We start from the raw sequence: 23,089 nt of genomic DNA, 5'->3' as shown, positions 1-23,089 counted from the left end.
CATTCTCCTGGATTAAATTAACTCCTATGTTCACATTTTCCCCTCTACTCCGCTCTTGTGAAACCCCACCTGGAGTACTGGATTCCTCAACACACAAAAGACATGGATGGACCTGTTGGAGCAAGTCCAGAGGCAGCCACAAAAATGATCAAGGGGGCTGGAGCCCCTCTCCTGCGGGGACAGGCTGAGAGAGTTGGGGTTGTTCAGCCTGGAGAAGAGAAGGCTCCGAGGAGACCTTACTGCAGCCTCTGAACACTTAAAGGGGTCTTGTAAGAGAGATGGGGACCAACATTTTAGCAGGGCCTGTTGCGACAGGACAAGGAGCAGTGGTTTTTATAGAAGAGTGTAGACTCAGACTAGATACAAGGAAGAAATTTTTTACAATAAAGTGGTGAAACACTGGCACAGGTGGGTCCAGAGAGGTGGTAAATGCCCCCTTCCCTGGAAACATTCAAGGTAAGGTTGGATGGGGCTCTGAGCGACCTGATCTAGTTGAAGATGTCCATTGCCATTGCAGGGTGGTTGGACTAGATAATCTTTAAAGGTCCTTTCCAACCCAAATTATTCTATAATTTCCAATTTATAAACCATGACTTTCATCACCAAAGCTGGTCCAATACCTTGCCTGAAGTTTCACTGCCACCACTGAAACCACAACTGTATCTAGTAATTTTCCAATCCAGAACTTAGGTGATTGCAATGTGATAAGGCTTACACACATTTAAGAGTACTGGGACTAGTAAGAACATTGCAAAGGCCACAGTAAGAGTAAAGTGACAATGCAGCCTTAGACACGGACCCCTCTCAGTATGTCTGTATGTCGCAAGCTCACTGCATCCAGCCAGAAGCCGGTGTTGAAACGCACCAACCCCCCAAGCCCTCCAACCCATCCCTCCAGGTTCTTAAAGCCCAGGTACCACACCTGGCAGGTCTCCTCCACCATCTCCATTTTGGAGGAGGAAGCGGATCTACTGACGTCAAGAAAAAAAAACACCCTTATGGCAGAAAACATTGTCTGATCAGTTACTGCGTGACATTCGCTATTCCCACTGCATCCTCTGCAGCGAGCAACTGTTCATGTGTTTTCTCACAAACTGGCATTTTTTGGCTAAAGCTCTTCCTAGCGATTACCTCTGGCTGGGCCCTCCATGCAAACACATCTGCACACAAATGCCACAAGAGGCATTTGAACACCAGGTCAAAGCTTCTTCAGATTCCAATTACTTGTCCCCTTAAAAGACAGTTGGGCTGATGGGAAGGGTTTTATCTCCCTAGCCGGCCTTCTGTCAGACCGTGCTGTGAGAGCAGCGGTTACCTTAGCCTGATAGGTCTGCTCCAGCTCCATTTTGTACAGTTTGACTTGTTCATCATGTTGATTTCGCAGATCCTCCAGGGCCTGAGTCATTTTGGATTCATACTCCTGTTGGCGACTCGTGTCCACCTCAACCAAACGATGTTCATGTCGTTTTCTTGTTTCCCTTATTTCCTACAGACACACCAAAAAACCACGGACAAATTCCCACATTAGGTTAAATAGTACAAGTAATTACATTCAGACAACAATTAACTATTTCACTACTAATTAGTCAGATACAGGAGCTACAGTACTAAAGGCATTAAGCCTAAGAATTGCTACTTGTACTAACAGATGCAAGTTACTGTCCTCATTTAGCAGGATGTAATTCTTAATTGATCGGACTCAAAAATAGGTTTAAAAATATCCATACACATTTTTAAGGAAGGAGCTGTTAAATGCTACAAGAATCAAAACGGAGGGAAAGGGGGAGAAGAAAACATGAATTTTTACATAGCAAAGAGATTGTATATGCTGCACTATAAACCCTTTCCCCTCTCAATATACAACCCAACGTTACAATAGCAGTCAGATAACAACGAACGCCTTTTGCAACCATTAAATATATTGAAAAAAATAATTAAATTGCATCTTCAGATTTCACTTTTAAGCATATACAGATCTCTCTCTTTCTATATACTGGATGACCTCTACTCATTAGGTTTTGATTATGTTAGTAGTAAAGCAGCAACCCAAGCAATCCTGAAGACATGATTTTTTCTGGTCAGAGTCTGTACTGAGAAATGTTCATTTTTAGAGAAGTACAAGTTCTCCGTGCCTAGAACACTGGTCCCAAACTAGCGAGGGGAGACTTACTCATGCACTTATTCATGTTGAGCCCTGCAGAGACCTGGCCAGGCCTGAATGCACGGTATGAGAAAAAAAACAATTTCTCCCTTCAGGGTAGGACAAACAATCGGGGAGTGGTTCAGAGTACTGGGAGGAGGCCTGAAGGTAGCAGCACAGCCATGAGGAGAAGCAGCAGACAAAGAAAGCAAGGCTCGCTTTGCATGCTTAAACTGGGGTTACAGCAAGCTAACACAAATTCAGAGCAACTTGGGTAGCCGTTTGGCAGAAATGCTCTACATCTAAAACAAGACTTAGAAACATGCCCTTCTATTCACAGCAATGTGCCCTGGTGTGATCTGGATGAAGCTTTCCCTTCTGTGGTGAATTTTTTATGCCAAAAAAACTCAGCAAGCAAAAAAACAGTCTCTCAGTAACTGTAGGTGATGACCCCTCAAGAGGCCACAAAAATATCATGGGGGACTACAAAGCATCAGGTGAAGGGCTGAGCTGATCTAGCAGCTCATCACCACTAGAATCAGCAGACTGCACTGACCAGCTCCCCATCGTGATGTTCAAACTCCAGCGGAGCTTTGGACCCTTCAACTGAATCAAATGGATTCACTAACCTAAAGGAAACCCATTCCTTTTTTTCTTCCTATATTGAATTGGTCCATACGAGGATCCAAGAGCGCCAGGGATGGCTAAAGGAACAGCCCTGCTTCAGCACAGCAAGCTTTCAGCTTCTGCTGTCTCATTTAGCTTCACCTTTACGCGGCAGCAACACCATTCTCAGAGAGCACAGGTATTCCAAGGCCCTACACCCAAGGGTCTGTCATTTCAGTGACATGCAGCAGTCCAGCTACTCCATGGCATGGAAGAGAGACGATGGCCAGTACAACTCAGGGTGATCTACCTGGCTGGTTGTCTTTCCCCTTCCCACAGCAGTCGGTTCCTACATTAGCTCACCCACCCATGGAACAATACCCTTGGCACTTGGCTCTCATGCCAGCTCTACTACTGATTTACCACGTAACTCCTGCAAAACCTTTAACCATTTTATTACTCCATCCATTTATAGCAGGATAATACTGATTTTCCCTACCTGGACTAGTCAGTAATTGTCTACAGTAAGTTTGAATAAAACTACATGAACTTCTGACTATGATGAGATGAGGTTGACAATACCTCCTCAAACACATTCTTCCTGAAATCCAGATCCTCTTGCAAGCTCTGGCACCGATTCTCCAGGTCCACACGCATGAGTGTCTCCTTCTCCAACTGCTTCTTAGCCACAGCATGACCATCCTCAGCCTAGAAAAGAATTTTGAAGACAAATACTTATTTTTGTCTGGATCCCTATTTTCCATGCATAATCCCTTTATGGCCTTAATTTGACATCTTTGGGCCGATTATTCACAACAACAAATCTAATGTGGAGCCACTGACTTTCCAAAAAACCCCAACAAAAAAAGAAGTGTGTGTATTTGTGAATATTTAAAACAAGCTTTCATGTATGTTATTTAAAACACAGGGTTATTTCAATACAGCATAATAATAGAGTTGAGGATTATTAATTCCTCAAGCACGGCATCTTGCGTGTTGTTCTGTTTCTTGCTAGTGTAGTCCGACTAGCTATGCCAGCATAAGTCCAAAATTATCCAGGCCCTTATGAAGGACAACATTTAATAACCTGTTATCTCATGAATATAGAAACGCTTACCAGAATTTTTTAAATAAAAGCTTTTGGCTAGCAAAATTTCTAAACACCATGTTGCTTTGGTTGTTTTACAGAGATTTTTCACAACTTAATTCTATATCCAAGAGAGGCAGGCAAAGGTTCAGCAGTAAGCAAGCTGGATCAATGATGTTCAGACTATAAACTAACTCGAAAGAAAAAAAAACCAAACAAGTTCTACAATACACAGCCTCTCCTGTGCTACAGCAAGGCAGCGTTCGCTCCCATACCTTAGCAAGCTGGGCACGCAAATCAGCCACCTCTGCTTCCAGACTGCGTTTCTCGTTCAGGACAGTATTGAGTTCTGCTTCACTTCTGTGAAACAGCACTTCAAGATCCTTAATGCGACCCTGAGCCACAGACAAATCTGCATCTTTCTTCTTGTAGCTGAAAAAAACCAAAATTTAATTATACTAATACACACAAAATAAATATATTAATACACACATCTTGAACACATCTTGGTTATAACTACAGATATTTTGTTATTACACACATTTGATTAGGATTAGTGTACCACTATATGGTTCCTAGAGTAACCTGCAAATACAGCTAATAAAAGTAATAATAAGCACCTCTTAAAACTCGCAGCTTGTACTAGTGTGTTGTAAATGCACTGCCTAATGAAGAACACGCATCATGGACAGAAGGCAACTCTGACAGCTAAGAAATAACAAAAAAGCTGCTTTACACACAAGGTGTAAAGAGGATTTTCCCATCTCAGTGCTACACAGCACATTTAACTGCTCACATCCATCACTTTGGACTACAGCCCCTGAGCAGCAGAGCACCTGCATCTCCCAAAGTGGCCTACGAGCATCCCCAGCGTTTTGTATTTTATGTGGCCAAGCCCACTCCCTAGGATGTATTCCCACACAAAGTAGTAAAGCGATCCACTGTGGAAACGTGGGGACCTTTCAGGAGTAAACCAGTGTTTCTTCAGCAGTATTCATTACAAGCAAAGCAACTCTGGTCACTTCAAATGTGATTATTTGAGCTGTTATATCTAAGTCACAGAAATCATCAAGGTCATCTTCCTTGTGCCCACCAAGTATTTATCTGCCTTCCCCTCTAACACACCAACTTTTACAGCTTCTCTAGGTGTGCGTCGTTACGTTATTAGGAAGTGTTTTGTTATGTGAAGTAGTTCTTCCCTGCTGCAGTTAAAGCTGGCTATTCTAGCCTCACACCACTTAAGAATGCAGGGAACAGCTTCTTGTCTTTTTCTTTTAAACCATCTTAGAGTTCATTTTTCTCCTTCCCTTTCCTCAGCCTTCTCTTCTGTACATCTGTGGTTTTCAGCCTGTGGTCAGCGAGCTGCTTTTAAAGGCCCACAGAAATAACTTTGCAGAGGAGTCCTGCTACCTATAGGCTTTAAAAGTTCTGTATTTGGTCTGCAACTCCCGAACACAGAAAAACCATTACGCCTGCAAAGGAAAAAAAAAGCTGAAAAGCACTGCTCTGGATTATACAAACCTCGCTCCCCAGCCCAAATCCTGAGTCTTGGTTCCCAAAATTCTGACCCCTTGGTCTTCTTGAATTCCTGATTTGCTCCTAACTCTTAACAAAATGCAATACCCAGAATTATTTTTACAAAAATCCTGCTTTGTGGAGTATTGGTATGCACTATAGACAGACAGGATTTCTTTACATGCTCCAGCATGATGTGCATCCTTTTCTAACTACAGAGTAAGTCGACACACTTTCACGATACGCCCTAGATACGGGGCTCGTATTCCCTCTACATTCGTTGGTGTAGATCTCTGAACTTGAATTAACTGTAACCAATTTTTCTTAATCATTGATCCAGTCTGTCACTGCAAATCCTGTTCTGCAACATATGTGCGGTGTCTTCAAGCTCAGCAACTTGCAGGAGACATATAGACAAAACACAACTTCTGCTTATAAGACAGCTATTGAGCAGCAACCAGAGTCTCCAGAACAGACTCTCCAGACACATGCCCTGACCACACCTGTCACATACTAAAACAAGCCCCTCTGCGTGTGTCACAATCAGATCTGGAAACCCTCTGTCTGTACAGTACCTAAAGGGCACATCCCACTTCAACACGGAGTAGGAACTGCAGCGTATGTTTACACAGCCCATACTTCCCCCCACCTTGCAGCATGCAAGTATTCCCAGCGGGACGGGAATGAACACAAGTGTTCAATGTACAGCTTGACAAAGCACCATAAATAATTCCTGAAAGCAAAAAGTAACTCCTGCTCCTTCACGAGCACTGCCACTGGAAGACAATCCAAGCTGCTTTCATTCACATTTTTATTTGCATTTATCATTTCAGCCTGGTTTATTGTCTTCACAGGAAAATCGACAGAAGGCTTTACAAAAGTGCAACCTGCTTTTGCGGGTCTCTGAGGAGTTACAAATGGCAGACGACGTGTCTGTTGAGATGTGCCAATGTTCTTTGAAGGATACCAGGTTAGGGTAATCCTCTAGAGCTCTTTTTTCCAGAAAGCAGCCAAGTTTGCTCAAGGGAAATATTTCAGCCATCATGCGGGGTAGCAGGCAGGGGAAGCCACAGGAAGACAGTCACACAACGCAGAGCTGTGAGCTTGCAGCTCAAGCAGGACTGCTAAAAGGAGCAGATGGAGGCAGTCTGCATGTATCTACCTCCAGGCTCTGCTTGACCCGGGCACCTGTGACACTGGTGAAGATGTGAACAGACACTTCATGAACATCAGGACGGGGGACGTTCCTCACCCAGGCCATCGGTCACGTCTGCTGTGACTGCAGCCTGATGGCTACGCCAGGTCTGGCTCAGCAGTCTTGTGGGAGGGCGCAGTGCTTCCAAAAGGCATTTTAAGAAGCATCAATAGTATCATTCCCACCACAAATGCTGCCCATTCTAAAATTTATAAAACAACAACAACAAAATGCCAACAAAAAACCCCCACCCTCAAGCAAAAAAAAAAGCCATCCAGAACAAACACAGAGGACTTTTTTTACCTTTTATTGAACTCCTCAAGTTCCGCTCTCAGTTTTCCTATTTCGATCTGTAACCTAGCCCTCTCTTTGGCGGTTTCATCCAGAACTCTTCGAGCATCAGCCAGTTCAGACTCGTAGAGACTCTTGATTCCACTCACCTAAGGGGAAAAAAGTATGCAGGCATGAGAACATCCCAAAGACTATCTGAGAACTGAAGCACAGCACCAGTTTTCACACAGCCTTATATTCAAAGAAAGATATATGATATGATTTCTATTATTTAAGAACAGTCTATAGCAAACGTTTTCAATTTATATGCACCTACGATTACCTATGATCTATTCCCAAAGGCAAGATTTAATTTTTATTCCCACTGGGACGTGACATAACATACGATGTCTGAAGTGTGCAAGTCCTGCAAAGAGAGAAACTGCGGCCGACCAGTGCACCTGCAATCAGATCTTAAATTATTCACCCTCATTTCCAATACTGCTGCTTTGGGAAATATTGTTTTTTAAAGAAACACTTAAAAGACTTTTTTTGTGGAATAAAGGTCCAAGGCGCAATTTGACTCTGCTGCTCCTGCACTATAAAGCTAAAAAGAATGAAACTAGATGAACTACAGAAATGTGAAGTCCTCAGAGACGAGCTTCCACTCCTGTTCTCCACCTCAGAGGGTAAGGACCTGCGGACCTCTCCCCGTCCCAACTCGATATACTACACAATCAGCTACTCAGACTGCAGCATGGCACTTCAAAGTCTTCCACACCTTTATTTTTGTTAGAATACAAGATTATTTGACAGGTGTATCAGATAACTAAAACTTCAAGACCATAGAACATTGCTGCTATAGCTTCTATGAAAGGATACCAGAACACCTAAACACCTATTACTAACACAAATTCAGAAGCAGAGCAATCAGAGTGAGAGCCAAAAGCAGAATGTACCAACTTTAGGCAGAGAAAATCCAAAACAAAGCATGAAATGTAGAAGCAAGAAAGCAAACTCTGCTATTCCTAGTCCTAGGAGCGCCTATTTCAACATCAGAGTGGCACAAATGACAGACTCAACCATCTGGTCTTCAGAAAGACTGATTAAAAGCAGTCAGGATATAATTGAGTTCCTGATAGACTATATTCTCATAAGACTTCTGAAATTAACTAAAATACGACAGTATGAGGGCTGAGAAGCCTTAGTTTACAAGCACAACACATACCAGAAACAACTTGGCTGTCTATCATGCTGTCTTACTACTTTTCTTTAAAGAATTAATTCTTTCTAGCTTTATTCAGCTTCAGTTTTCTTTTGCTTTTTTCCCCATAGCTGGTATGTCTATCATTGTCTATGGCACAAGCCAACACAACTCTGTATTATCAGTTACAAAATTAAGGGATTTTATGAAGTGTACCATGACGATGCTAAACTCTTTCATACAGCACTCCACAGTGCCAAGAAAAAAAACAAAACTATGGAGATTTTAAGGCTGTAAAGCCTTTCATTATGGATGACCCTCGAGTGAAAATACGGTATTTGCAAATTGCAATGCAAAATACAACTGCCCAAAGGCCAAGCACTGATTCTGCACCATCAGGTACTGCATCTACAACACTCCGCTAATGCCAGCCTTCTTCAGACCTTCAGCCCTTCAGCGTGCTAAAATCCTTGCACTGGGACATCTACCAGGAACTCGGGGCTGTATTGCTGTAGGTTCAGAGCCACACAGTAAACCATAGTGCAGGACACAAGGACAAATCCTTTCCCAGTACTCCAGGGCATAAACCAGAATTGCACGTCAAGGTACAAAGGAAGAAAGCTTTTTCCCTAGGTTGTTGTGCCATGCTGTCCCAGAAAGATGTTGCTGTTGTGATACAGTAAATAAATGATGTTTTCGAGGCATTACACCACCAAAAGAACAGTATTCTGAACAGAGAATAAACGAACACCTAATGTAATTCCTGTGCGGAGAGAATATAGCTAGATGGAGCGAAAAATTGCATGATGAAAGCAGTTTTAGAACCTGTTGGTAAAAAGAGAACCAGAGACTATGCTTCTTAATTAAAGGGACTGATTCATTCACAGCACAACCAGTTGTGGTAGATTAGTACCTGCTTTCCTCCTGCAGCATGTTAACCTCTTCCCTGCTCTTATTCCAGTAACAAAGACGAGGAGGAAACACACAGGTCCAATTCACAGTTCAAAGTGTTAAGTCAAAAAACCACTTTCACTAGAATTTTAAGCTAATGCACTGAGAAAAAAAGGAATCACAGAGAGGTAAGGACACAGGGAGGCAGCAGACAACCAGGAGCAGGAACACCTTCAACCGGAAAAAAACCCACCAAAACCCAAAACAAAACCCACCATCCTAAGCCACCTTTGTCAGAACTCGTAACAACAGGGTGTAAAGAGAATACGGATTCCTGGATGTAAGTTTTAGGTGACCAAAACAAACAGCAGGACAGTTCAAGACTGTCTTTCTAGACCATAAAAAAATAACATCTTATTTATTTTCAGCACTGACCAAGCAGGGAAAGGAGAACCAAACACAGCAGTAGGTTCAAAGCAAACTAAGTACTGCCAGCTCAGCTGAACCAGCCTGGTGTGACAGGCTTGACAGCACCTCTGGCCCAAGACGGCTCCTCACTGAAAGCACCTTTCCACCCCAGCCCGGAGAAAAATTCTGGAAAGTATTTCTGTTCCCTGAACTGTCCCCCCTCAAACTCAGAAGGAACTCAAGTTAGAGTCTACTGACTCTCTGAAGTCTCCAGAGAAGCACCATCCCCAAACCGCCCCTGTTTAGTGTACGGGTAGGATTTTGCTTGGTTTTGACTCTACAGTCTTCTGCCCACTCCCTTTTGTAATGACTCTACATTTGCTACTCAGTTTGGTCTCTCGTACAGTGACGCTTCCAGCCGTCCTTAAAAAGATGCTGTTAAACCAAAGCAGGACCTCCTAGGACAAGCCTCACATGTTCCTTCTGGACAAAAAAGAAGAAAAAAAAGTCAATAGGAACAACAGCCAGCATCCACAGCAACAAGAGAAGGAAGCTGAATAAATGCATCTGGCAACTGTGAAGCCCATTTCTGGTGCTTCGTCCCACCACACTTGTGAGCAGAGTGCCACCAGGTAGTGTCTGCTGTCCTCGAACACTCCCAGAGACACTGGGATGCAAGGGGTAACCCATCTGATGACATCTTCCGGTTTTTTGTCCTCTTTATCAATAAAATCTATCAACTCAAATTCCTTCCTTCATTGTTTCTTCCCATTTTGCTTGGGTTACCACAACCCATCATCTCCTGTCCCCCACATCTCAGATACAAATTCATCCCTGAAGACCATGCCAACCTTCCCAGCGTAAGGCGGTAAAAGCAGCAGCTGATACAAATGCCGAAAGGGGAAGTATAGTGAATGAGGCAAACTTACAAGGATTCTTCACTCACGTATACTCCTAGCTTCAAAAAGTTAAGGAATGATAAAAAAAATCTGAGCTAAAAATTGCTTCCATGCATTAAAACCCATTAGTCACCAAATATTGTTAATTTGTCTAATCCTTTTTCAAATCTCTTTAGCTTTTGGTTTCCACATCAGAAAGCATCATACGAGCACAACTGGTGGATTAAGACCTGCTACTTGATTATTTCATTTCATGCCTTTAGTTTTTGTGTTGTGAGAAATGCTGAATATTTGCTTCCTAGGCAAATCTCTTTGTTTGGACTCGTGACTTAAGAGACCTCAGGTTTCCTCTCACCTCTTTTCCAGTTTTGCTCCTGGTCAGAAATTATGCTACTACTCTGCTCATCTTTTTCACCTTTTCCTTACACTTCCCCCAGGCTCTCGATGTTTTACAATAAGTTAAGAGAACTGCAAGCAGCACTCTGAATATATAAACAACATTGATTTACATAGTGATTATTGGACCACCAGCTACAAAGCAAAACAGGGGCATTACAGGAGATCAGAGAGGCAGAAAATGCAGTAATTCTAACAGGTTTTAATTAGCCCAAGCTGTAATCCAGGAGGTAATACCTGAGCTGTATCTTCATACACTAGTAGTGAGTGCCATGGAGCGGCTAATCCAGGAAGCTACAAGAGGGAAGGCTGCCCTCCACCTGGTCCTCAGCAGCACACAGGAGCGGATTTGCCAAGATACCATCAAGCACCTCAGCTGACTTGGTTTCAGCATCCTTGCAGAAGCAAGACAAGCCAAAAACGTTAAAAATCTAGGACTGTTGCAATTGTTTCAGCATGGCAACTTGGGAACGCTGAGTTATTTGTTAAAACAAGTAAAAAAGCAGTTTAAAAAAAGTCTTTCTAGAAAGCAAGATATTGTATAAAGACATAGCTGCAGGCCAAAACCATACATACAAAATACTTTAAGATGATCAAAACAAGGGTAGGAGACAGAGTAAAGCACTTTCCAAGGAGTTGAGGTCATGTACAGAAGAGAAAAATAAAACTGATTTTTTGTTAGTCACAATACAACATGGCAAACCAAAAAATGAAGCTGGAAGAACAACTCATGAATGGTGTAGAAAGTAACTACTCTTGCTCTGCTCATGAAAAAGGCATAATACATGAGTCTATGGCCCCAAGTCAATCAGTTTAGGTAGAAGGTCCACCCAAAAAAAAAAAAAATGCAGTGAAAACATACCTTTTGGGTTTCTTTGGGTTTTTTACTTAGATTTTCACTAGAGGAATCTTTTAAGAGATTTCTGCACTTAAGTGTCCATTGAAAGTATCATAGAACAGATTGACAAAACAAGCAGTAACAACTCATCACATTCAGGAAGTATTAACAGCTTTCTATACCCCACTTTTTGCATTAAATCAATCAGCAAGTCATTTACGCTCTCACTTAAGAGTTCACTTTGTACAGGAGCATTAGAAGATGGCTCATGCCACACAAGTTTCTAAAAATGGGAAAAGTCCGTGTCAGTACAGTCAACATTAACCTGAAGAACAGAATTACAGGGCACGCAAGTAAGAGTCATACTGAGGAAGACGTGTGTAAAATAAAAGTTTCACCACCTACTGGACTTGTTCAGTCAACCACAGAGCAGGTACTCATGACAGATCCAGTAATCAAACCAAACCAACCAAACAAAAAAAGAAAAAGGAGGAAAGAAGTAGTGGGTACTTGCATAAGCATAGCAGAGTGGAGGGAGGGAAAGTCACTACTATGGCTTTTTAAAAAAAAAAAAAAAAAAGGGAAGCACTGGACAAGGGAACAAGCGCATGAGCAAGGGTTTGAAAAGTCAAGGATGAAAAGAAAAGGATTCAGAGAGGGGAGACTGAGCTAAATCAGTCTGCCTGGAATCCCAAAAGGCTTGAACAACATTCCCCACCAAAGGCTCCTACAAGCAGGCATGGAGAAGATAAAGACACACAAAAAGACATCATCACGCTCCAGAAGCTTAAGTGAAGTTGATCAGCCTGTAGTTCCCTTGATCTTCCTTCTTGCCCCTCCTGAAGATACCAGCTTTCTTCCAAACTTCAGGAACCTCTCATCATCATGATGATGTTTCAAAGATAACCAAGACTAGCCTTGCAGTAATGTCAGCCAGTTCCCTCAGCACTCATGGGCGCAACCCATCAGGTCCCATGGACTTCCATCCAGTTTGTTCAGATGTTCCCTATCCTGGTGCTCCTCTACCAAATCTTCCTTGCACCAGACTTTCCCACTGGTCTCAGAGACCCGAGATTCCTGAAGGCTGGTCAGACCACCAGGAGGCATGGAGTACCTCAACCTTCCCTGTGTCTGAATTTAGTCAGACCTCCTTGCTCATGCATACAGGTCTCCAGCCACCTTTGCTTCATTTCCCGATTGTTGGGATGGATGACTCTTAAGCTTGGAGGAGGTCACCCCTGAATATCAGCCCAGCTCTCACAGACCACTTTTTCTCTCCTGGGCTGTAAGCCGTGGGATTCCTCCTGAAAGGAAGCCCTGAAGTGGCTGAAGTCTACTCCTGAAATCCAGAGTTGTGGTCCTGCTTTTTACTCTGCTCCATCCTCTAAAGATAGCAAACTCCACTGTCTCATGGTCACCACCTTGACCAGTTCTTCCATTTATTATTAGATCCAGCAGAGCATGAAGACTAGGGCATGTGAGGCTTCTCCCAGGTGACTGAAGGAAGCCTCACTTACCTGTTCTTCTTGATCAGGTCGGTAGCAGACAAATACCACAATGTCACCCACCTCGGTCTGCCCACTAATCCTGACCAACAAGCTCTCAGCTATCTCATCACCTGTCCTCGGGCAGCACTCCAGGCACTCTCACCACTCTCTCACATCAAGGGCAACTCCCCCTCCTCACCTTCCTGAAAAGCCTGTCTCCATCGTCACAGCACTCTGTGAACCACCCCCACCCCAACGAGGTCACAGTCCTGCAACCGCCGGCAGACCCCTCACTCCATCTGTCTGTGCCCCGGGCTGCACATCAGCCATACGGGCACTTCAGAGAGGCACTCGAGCACGATGGTCCTGCAGGAAGGACGATGATGTTTCCCCACGAGCACTTCCTTCTTCCCATGCCTACGCTCAGGGTGTTCCCATTTCACCCTTTTTCTGTTGCTTTTTCCTCTGTCCACATAACCCTAGGCCTTTTGCTTGCTCACCCCATCACTGCTTCCTCACCTGATCTTCCCGGAGGGTAATCCCTCCCTCCCCCATTATTCCCGGTTCAAAGTTCTTCTTAGCAAGCTGACCAACCCAGCTGGCAAAGATGCATCTGCCCTACTTAGTCAGGTGGATCCTCACTCTTTGAAGCAGTCGTCAATCCTGAAAGACGGTTCCACGGTCACAGAAACCAAGTTGCTGTTGCCAACAGCAGTTGTGCAATCCCATGTCACCCTGCCGGATCTGCTCAGCCAGCCTCCAACCCCTCCCCCCCTACCACCACGGCCCTGTGCCACCAACAATCATCCGGAGCCACCAAGTCATGTTTGAAACTTTTCAGGTCACCCTGGAAAGTCACTGGTGCCTACAAGGAAGGGCAACAGGGATAACAGTCATGTGGCCAAATGTAGTAGCCCCTCTACAACATCACGAATGCAAGCCCCTGGAGTGAGCCAACCTCCCGAGGTGACACATGAGACCAGCAAATGGGTCTGCTGTGACAATGCAGCCCCCACCACCTGAAGGCAGTGGAAGAAATAAAGCTAAAACCTGGGAAGGGAGCTGAGCAGGAACCAGAAGACAGCCTGCAGCCCAATGCACTGCATGGCCGTGTCACCCCCGCCGAATGCTGCCAGCACAGAGCCCGAGCTGGGCACCCTACAAATTGCACCATGAACGGGCTTTCACCTTTTTCCTCTTTTGCTTGCAAAGAGCCTGCAAGTTTGTAATTGGGCAACGCAGGGACAAGGAAATAGGGCATGTGGAGAACAAGAAAACAGAGATGTTTCCAGAGCACGGTCTGAAAGGCAGGGCTGCTGGATGCTCCTCAACCTACCAGCCCGTGCTGGGAGCACCCAAAGCTCACTGTGCAGCAGCTCAAGGACTGACACAGAAACACAGACACACACCCCCCAGCAATCACTTGGGAAAAGATGCAAGAAATCCTCAGTGAAGACACAAGGAACATGCCAAGAAGGCAATGAGCCTACATGCTAGGCAAGGAGCACATGCCATCCAACCACAAGTTGAGTCCAGACGAATTTGGCGATTAAACATTAATCTTATTAATGTGCAAAACATAAGAGTATTCCCACCAGGTGTGGCTCTGTATGTTCTTATTCACACAGTTATGGACTGACAAAGGACTGCCACTCATTTATGGCTCAGACTCCCCAAGAACATCGGTCGAGTTCTCAAGAACAACACAGCCATGTGCTGCACATCGCCACCATCACCTCCCAGATGATGTCTATAAGGCCAGAACAACAACATTTAAGCCCATGTCTCAGAGGCTACAACTTTTGAGCGACCCACCATTCACATCAGCCTCTGAACATCTATTTTGCAGGTGGCAACTGGGCAACAGACCTATATACCCTGGTCATGAGTCGCTCTGGCTACTACACATGGTGCAGGCAGATGGCACAGGAGCTGCAGTAGTGGCAGGTAAGTGGAGACCAGGTGAGATTGCAGCCAACTGCAATCACACCCGCAGAGCTGGGAAGACAGGTGAAGAAGGAACACCCTGCAGACACTGCTTTGGTCACCAGGGCAACTGCTGTCAGTGGCAGAGGGTCCCAGGAGTCCTCTTTTTTTTTTTTTTCTTCTCTCCTTACTTCTTTCTGTGGGTGAGACCAGTGGGATGTACCCAGAACAGTGAGTAACCCCTCCCATGCCCATCGAACCATCTCTTCTGCAAGATGCAATCACAAGCGCTGGAGGGCAGGGAGCTAGCAGAAAGGGAACTCAGGAAAGAGCTCTAGGACTCTTTTCCTCTTCGCCCTTCCAGTATTGCTCCTCCCAGCCTCACAAATCAGGTTATTGTAACAGTGACCCCAACACAGCAGGAATAGCATCAGTCACATACTAGGGAGGCAGAAAAACGAGTGGGTGAGCTAAATTTCTCCTCTGTCACAGGCCAAGCTACACATGGGGATTCATGCAAGAGAGCAAATGGAGAAAGAACGAGGACAACTATAGGTTCCACCAGCTACACAGGCAAAATATTTTTTTGTATTTGTCTGAGGGCTTAGTGTATACATTTTAATTTCTCTAGAGGCCTGCTGCATACAAGTCAAGGTAGAACAGCATTGGACAGGGTGAGGGAAAGCAGGAGAAAGGGCTGTAATTAGTAGAGGACTAAAGATTAATCTCAACTTCTGCAAAGTTCCTTTTCTCTACTGGTGAGAGGTGGCAGCCCCGTGTTCCTCAAAAAAGAGCAAACAGTTATTTTGTTCCAAGGCCATAATGCAGCGGTGGCCTGTAAAACTAAGGAGGCTGCGCAACGGAGGAGAAAGTGGCTGCTTTTTCCTATCTTCAGCAGATTGGCGATTACAGCAACCAGGAAAAAGAACATCCTGATCAGCTGATGATTTTAATTCTGCCAGATTTAAACCTGCCAAGAGGCCCTGGCAGAACACTGACTATGGTCCTTGCCTGAACAGCATCAGGAGAACTTCTCCTGTCTAGAAGATACTCTCCTGAACCAGAGCTTTGAGAGCAAGACAGGAATGCCAGCCTTTTGTTCCCATGCAAGTCAGTCATGACCTCACCCCCAGCCCCCTTCTCAGCCGCGATCACTGTGGGGTACTGGAGTGACAAGCAATGGACAAGACATCTCTCTCAGGATATTGTCTATTGCTTGTCGTAGCAACCCTCAACCTCCCATTTGCCCTGGATTATGGACCCATCACCTGCTCTCAAGGCAAAAGTCTCGGGAGTTAATGCAGAGCGCACTGGTGAGCAGCCACTTCTCACCATCCCGCAACACACATCATTCCACCTGCCACAGTGGCAAATGATGTTCCCTGCCACTACCAGAGATGAGCCAAAAATACTTGAATATTTAGACAGTTTAAGAAAAAAAAGTCAGACTCAAATTTACACACAGTTGAGGACAACCAAGGGAAATGTTCATCTTGAAGACTGTTTTCTTTTCCCAGTCTATTTTAAGCATGGAGAGCCAATATAAAGATATAATGATGTAAGCCAGAACAGTACGCCAGTATCACTGGACTATGCTTAACTGTGCTTCTATACAGAAATTACAGTTGCTCTGAGGTTTGCTTGGGTTTTGGGGGGGTTTCTGTGGGACTTGGAAGGTTTATTTTTAATTAATATCTTACTTCACGCTAAACCTAATCATTTCAGGAACACAAATTCTAACAGTGCAATAAGAAAATTGAATTGTCAGCAGAAAATCCAGTTTACTAGATTGGTCCTGAAAGTGAAAGGACATTCTCCCATTCCAGTAAACCCAGAACCTGGCAGCCATCTGAAGTTTTACTGGCCCCACAGTCCTAAACCACTGTCTGCTATCCTGCATCAAAACAATCAGACTACAAAGTCTCCTCTTCTGGGCACATGTAAACAAATAAGCTGTCCTAAAGGGATGGGGGAAGCATGTGGTCCAGAGACCAGCTGAAGCATCTTCCATTGTCTATGACACATCAAAGAAGAGCCTAAGAAATCCTGAAAAAGTTTGTTAGAGTATGTCTAAGAATTAGGATTTTTATTGAAGCCTGGAAGAAAAGCGAAGAAGGAAAGCTCCGGGACAAAGCAAGCAATATTTATATCAAAATCCTCAAGTTTATTTTCCAATTTTTGCATCCGAGTATTCTTCCAGGATTGGTAACACACAGAACTGCTAACAGGAGTTCAAATTAAAAAATCTCATGAGATTACATCTACGTTGTCTGCTTGTCCTGTTCTTGCTCTTCTTACATGTGTGCTGTCCACAGAATTACCTTCTGCCTCCTGCATTTCAAACACACACTCCCAGCCTGCAGCAACCTATGGCTTCGAAGCTCCCCGAACCAGACGCGGTTATTTTGTTTGTAGCATGATTTCACACCGGACAAGTGACAGAGCCGTGTTTTATGTTTAGAAATACCTAGTTATTTTGAAAACATGATGGAAGTTGTAATATCTCATTAAGTAGTACAAAGGGACTTAAAAGCTACTCCAACCCTGGGTGTACACTGATTGCAAACTGGCAAACCTCTCCCAAAACAAGATGCTATCGCATCGAGTCTACTTAAACGAAATTAATCGAAATTAATCCAAGCCCTCCTCCCACCACCCCCAGCATCATCAAACCAGACCCTTTGGCGGCGGCGGGGGGGGGGGGGGGGGGGGGGGGGGGCGGGCGGCTACACAGCGATCCACGGCATCACCGGAGGCACAGCAAAGGCTGTTCCCTGCAGGCTTCCCACAAAACTTTTTCCACATCAACTTCCAGATGAACATAAAACGTTCATCACATTGGTGGCACCCCCGGCCCGGCAGCCGGCCCCCAGCGAGGGGGGGGGGGGCGGGGGGCGGCGCAGATCCAGCGCAAAACCCGGCGTAGGGAAAAGCAAAACCCGGCGTAGGGAAAAGCAAAACCCGGCGTAGGGAAAAGCAAAACCCGGCGTAGGGAAAAGCAAAACCCGGCTTTGCCCCCAGAGCACAGGACGCAGCTCGGAGCGGTTCTCGCAGGGGGCCGGGTTCCCCGGCGCTGGCGCGGCCGCAGCGGCTCTCCCCCGGCGAGGAGCGAAGTTACTCCCGGCCCTCCCGCCCCTCCGGCATCGCACCAGCCCTCCGGACACGCCGCGCCGAGAGACACGGTCCGGGCTCCCCCGCGGCGGGACGCCCGTGCCCGGCGCCGGCCCCAGCGGCCCCCGCCCGGGGAACGGGCCACCAGCGGCGGCGAAGCCCCGGCCCGGCCACGCCGCCCGCCCGCGGTCAGCCCGGGCCCCGCCCGCCGCCCTGGGCCGCTTCCCGCCGCGCCGGCCCGCCGCGCCCTCCCGCCGGCCCCAGCCGCCTCCAGCGAGCGGGCAGCCGCCCCCCCCGGCACCCCCGAGGGCCGCGGGCGCCCCCCCAGCCCTCGCCCCCCGCCCCGGGCCCGCCGGGCCGCGCATGGCGCCGCCGGGCCCGCCGAGCCGCCTCAGGGCGGGCGGGCCGAGGGGCCGCGCGGGAACCGGCCGGCCGAGCCCCTGGGCCGCGGATCCGCTCCCCGGGCCGGAGCGGGGCGGCCGCCCGCCGCTGCTCGCCCTGCCGGCCCGGCCTTACCTCCCGGGTGGTGACCTCCTCCTTCTCCGAGATCTTCAGCACCAGCCGGTCGTTCTCCAGCTCCAGCGCCCGCACACGGTCGATGTAGACGGCCAAGCGGTCATTGAGCTGCCGCAGCTCCTCCTTCTCCTGCAGGCGGGAGATGCGAGTCGGCGACAGCGGGGTCCCGCCGGGGGTGCCGCGGCTCGGGGTGCCTGACATGGCGCTGGATTCGCGGGCAGGCGGGCAGCGAGCTCATTCAATCCCGCCGCACCGGGGGAGGAGGCAGCGGTAAGATGGCGGACATCGCCCCCCCCCGCCGCGGCGCCGCCTGGGAAATGGAGTCTGGGCGCCGAGATGGCGGCGGCGCGGGGCGCGCCGGGAGCTGCAGTCCGGGCCGGCGGGGGCGGCGGGGGCAAACGGCGGCGAGCGGAGCTGCTGCCAGGGGTCGCCCCCCGCTGCCGCCCGGGCGATGGTGGGTGCGGGTCCCCCCGCCGGTCCCGGCCCGAGCGCGGCCCCCGGTGTTCCCCGCTGCCCCCCACAGACCCCCGTGGGCCGCCACGACCTCCCCTGCTGCCCCCCACTAACCCCACAGCTGCCTGCAGCCCCAAATGGCCCCCCATAGCCCCCCTGCGGCCCCCCACAGCCCCCAATGCCCCCCCATAACCCCCCTGCTGCTCTCCATGCCCCCCCACGGCCCCCTGCTGCCCCTCACAGCCCCCCACAAACCCCAGAGCTACCTGCTGCCCACCACAGCCCCCAGTGGACCTCCCTGCTGCCACCCACTGCCCCCCACAGACCCCCTGCTGCCCCCCATGGCCCTCTGCAGCCCTCCCACTGCCCCCCACAGACCCCCTGCTACCCCCCACAAACCCCACAGCTGCCTGCTGCCCCCCACAGCCCCCAATGGCCCCTCATGGCCCCCCTACTTCCCGCTGCAGCCCCCCAAGCCCATGTTCCCCAACCCCCCCACGCCGGCGGCCACCCCCACGCTGCAGCACGGCCGCCCTGATGCAGCATTAGCCGCGCTGCGTGTTGGCACAGCTGCGTGGCAGCCTGCGTGGCGTCTCGCTTACAGGGCACATGTTCGCCTCGGTCACCTAAAGCATCGCCATGTAACCCGCTCCAGGGCCGCTGGTGGGCTCGCCGTGCCCTGCTGCTAATACTGACCCTTCACAGGCCAGGGACCTGCTGTTGGCTTAAACTGGGGGTGCAGTGTCCCAGAAAAAATACCAATGGGCTCCTTCCAGGGGTGAATTTTTTAGATGTGCTGTTTGGTAAATTTTAGCAATTTTTTCCAAAAGTTTTACTGAGCGGTTGCAACACCTCCCCAGGCTCCGATCGGGTTGTTCAAGAGGGAAGCTGCCCTTCCACCGTCCCAGGGAACACAGCCACATGTACAAACTAAAAACCATGAAGAAGTTTTCCCGTCTAAAAGATCTGGGGTACAATTTTTCCCAAAACATATTTTTACTGAATATACCCCAACTTCTGACTTAAAACTGGATTACCATTCCCACGAGGTAATTCCTCATGCCCCAGAACTTGAGCGGCTGAACAGCTTACGGCCGTTGCGCCTCTCGGCTCCCAAGGAAAGCTGAGGAAAAGGAGATTTTCTGCCTGAGAAGTAGAAAAAACAAGTTTGGGTCTGTCACCCATACACGTGGACAGCAAGGAGAAGAGGCAGCAGGAACATAACGCAACGAAGTGCTGTGGGTGAGAGGGAGGACAGACCTGGAGAAATGGAAAGAGAGCAAGAAAATACTGCATGTGGTATATGAAAAGGAGCCTGGGGAGCCAGGCTGGACAAATAGGCTTGAATGGGTTTATCCTCATAACAGAACCTGAGCAATCCTCGTTAGGAGATCTGGGATCCTAATGTCAAGTACCCCTCAAACTGGAAAACCTCACAATAAATCCAGGAATTCTGAACACTCGATACCCTCGTCATCAAGTAGCTGTAAGTGTCTCTCGCAGTCGCTGCGCACCTCTAGCAGCCGGCCCGTACCGAGGGTCGGTTTTCCCATGGATGCAGTTTCAAACCACGCATCCAATGCGGGATGCGCTGTCCTGGCCGGTGGGCAGCGGAGCACCCATCCTGCCATGGGCACCTCTCCTGGGACACACCGGCTGCTCCTTCACCTCCACCTCCTGCAGAGCAGAGGGCAGGACCCCCATCACGTCTGCGGAGCAGAGCAGAGGGCAGGACCCCCATCGTGTCCGCGGAGCAGAGCGGAGGGCAGGACCCCCATCACGTCCGCGGAGCTGTGGGGATCGGCAGCTTGCTTGGGGGGGGGTTATGGCTGCAGCTGAAATAAGTGAAGCATATAGCCCCCTGCACGTGCCCCCTCTGCAGCACTTACACACCCTCCCTGCCCGACGGGGTGACACGCTGCACAGCTCGGCTCCCCGACCACATCCAGCTTGGCTGGGGCACGCCTGGCTCTGGAGGAGGCGGCAGGGAGCCGGGACTACAAGTCCCAGGGTGCCGCGGCGGGGCGGGCGGCCCCTGCCCATGGCCCCGCCGAGCGCCGGCAGCCGCAGCCCGGCCAGCCCCGGCCCCGGGGCCGCCCCCCGCCCCATTGTTCCCGGCCGCCCCCCGGCGCTGGATGCACGGAGCGTTTTTTGAATTTTGGCGCCTGGCTGCAAATGCTAAACTGCCTGCTGATGATGCTTAACTGCCTGCTGATGCTAAACTGCCTGCTCCTGGCTGGGCTCCAGCGCCTGCCCGCGGCCGGGGCTGCCCCGGCATCATTTGAACGAGCTGCCGGCCCCGGGAGAGGCAGGGAAACGCCGGAGCGTCCCGCCGTGCTCCTGCCGGGAGCTTGTTCTCCCTCCACACGCCGTTTCCAACTAGTGGATTCGTGGAAGACCACTTATAAACTTAGGTTATGTTAAGCCAGAGGAAAACACTGCAGGAGCGCGGAAAGCCTCCGTATGAGCCATTTTGCATCAGCTCTTGTGGTTTGACGTGATACTTAGCGCATCGATTTTGGAAATGCTTTTCAACTTTTTGCCCGATTTTGAATGATAATGTAATCCAGGCATAAATCCCCTTTGTTCATGAAGTTTAGCCCAAACCTCCCCCTTATTTTTCTATCAGATTTTTCAGATAATGGCTTAGAACCTTTGAATGTTTCAAGGGTTTGTGGGTTTTTGTTGCCTACAATGTTACCAGTGATTTTCATAGTGCTGATCCCAACTTTGTTGCAGTAAAATATTTTTTTCTAGAAACACTTCCTGAAATATGCCTCAATAATAATACCTGGTATTTTCTGCATTTTTTAGAAGGTCTCTTTCTTTAGCAGTTACCAGAACACTGGCAGACTTTCACCCTTGGCACCAGTCTCCCCTGCTTGTGAACTGAATGTGTACATTCGCTTTTCCTACCTCTGCTAAAAAAAACCAAAACAGTTTGGGGCTGGGATGGGGAGAGGAGACATCAAGGGAACGGGGGAAGGGGAAAAGCTGAGACCCCACTAGGCAACCGTGTTTTACAGGAGTACAGTGCACACTTTGGTCCCAGAATGAGCATCTGTTCCAGTATTGGTCCGCTTGGATCACCCTGATGAACCAGGGTCAGCGTTGTCATTCATCTCTCAATATTTAGCAATACGTTTTTCACTAAGGACTTTGGCAGTTCACCCCAAACGATTTTAGAATGACCTGCCTCTCTGCTGTCAGAAGGTAAATTGACTTGTTAGCTCAGGACACAGCCACGCAGCGTTCAACAAAGGGACAATTGGGGCTGTGCCGGCCTCACCTGGCCAGGTGAGGCTGCTGTACCTGCCTTGCCAGCAGCCATGGCAATCCCTGCGGCTGCGTTCCCTGGGCTTTTCGGATTGGGAGCCTGCTCAGAGCACACCGAGGCTCCTGCCTCACCCACTCCCCCGGGCTGACTCTTTCTGGGAAGTGGAGCACTGGAGGAGGCTGATGCACGCACAGGTTCCACCCTGAGAGAAGGCCAGGAGCTTGCAAGTGCCCTGGGCTCAGTATCAGAGTTCTGGCTCCAAGGGACTTGCAACATATCTGACTGTCTGGGTAGGATAAGAATAAAGTTTTGGGATGTGGGAGAACCCAGACAGCAGCGATAGGCTCTGCCAAGCGCTGGAGTATTTCTCCTGTCAGATGCATGAAGAGATTACTTCCAGTACCTAATAAAGGCAAAGGAAAGCCCCACGCGTCCTTTGATGCAGAGCATCGTCTCAGTGATCGACCAGTCTCCCATACGGCTGGGTGTAACCAGTTTTCTGATGCTGTCTGGGATTTCATAATGACTCTGGCATTTTCGTGAACCTGGGGATGCAGGATTTCCACTGCTATTTCTTACCTCAACTGCTTTCATTTCTCAGCAGCTGCTGCCATGCCCTCCCCTTTCTCATTCTACACTTTTATTATTTGTAAGTCTTTAACAGAAGGATTATTTCTGTCCTTTCTTCATTGCCTAACTTCCCCTCTGCCTCATGTTCCTTATCTCACTCTGAGCAGCCTGTCACTGTTTAATTGATTGTCTCAGATATTTTCAGTAATTTCAGGAAGGGGCAAAGATTAACCATACAGCACAGAATGTTTTCCTATCAGTCCAAAATCAATCCAGCCTCAGCAGTAGTGCTTAAAAAAT

At 48.3% G+C, this 23,089-nt stretch overlaps 1 protein-coding gene and 1 long non-coding RNA gene across 2 annotated transcripts in view; one reads left to right on the top strand and one right to left on the bottom strand.

The window, feature by feature from the left end:
• The window catches only part of LMNB2 (lamin B2), a 32,856-nt gene extending 14,019 nt beyond the window's left edge, over positions 1-18,837 (bottom strand). The window contains exons 1-5 of the mRNA XM_056337339.1: positions 18,490-18,837; positions 6,847-6,983; positions 4,109-4,265; positions 3,329-3,454; positions 1,316-1,486 (exon numbers count right to left, since the gene is read on the bottom strand). Coding sequence (XP_056193314.1) covers positions 1,316-1,486; positions 3,329-3,454; positions 4,109-4,265; positions 6,847-6,983; positions 18,490-18,690 — 792 coding nt within the window. The 5' untranslated portion in view covers positions 18,691-18,837. The remainder of the gene's footprint in view (positions 1-1,315; positions 1,487-3,328; positions 3,455-4,108; positions 4,266-6,846; positions 6,984-18,489) is intronic.
• Positions 18,659-21,748, top strand: LOC130148652 (uncharacterized). Its single transcript, XR_008821607.1, has 2 exons — positions 18,659-18,759; positions 19,803-21,748. It is a non-coding gene; the product is annotated as an uncharacterized LOC130148652 (long non-coding RNA).
• The last annotated feature ends 1,341 nt before the right edge of the window (positions 21,749-23,089 follow it).

Source organism: Falco biarmicus, chromosome 4 (assembly GCF_023638135.1).
Source record: "Falco biarmicus isolate bFalBia1 chromosome 4, bFalBia1.pri, whole genome shotgun sequence".
In the NCBI taxonomy this organism is placed as follows: Eukaryota; Metazoa; Chordata; class Aves; order Falconiformes; family Falconidae; genus Falco; species Falco biarmicus.
Note: the sequence above shows the minus strand (reverse complement) of the source record. Positions and strands in the feature narration are given on the sequence as shown.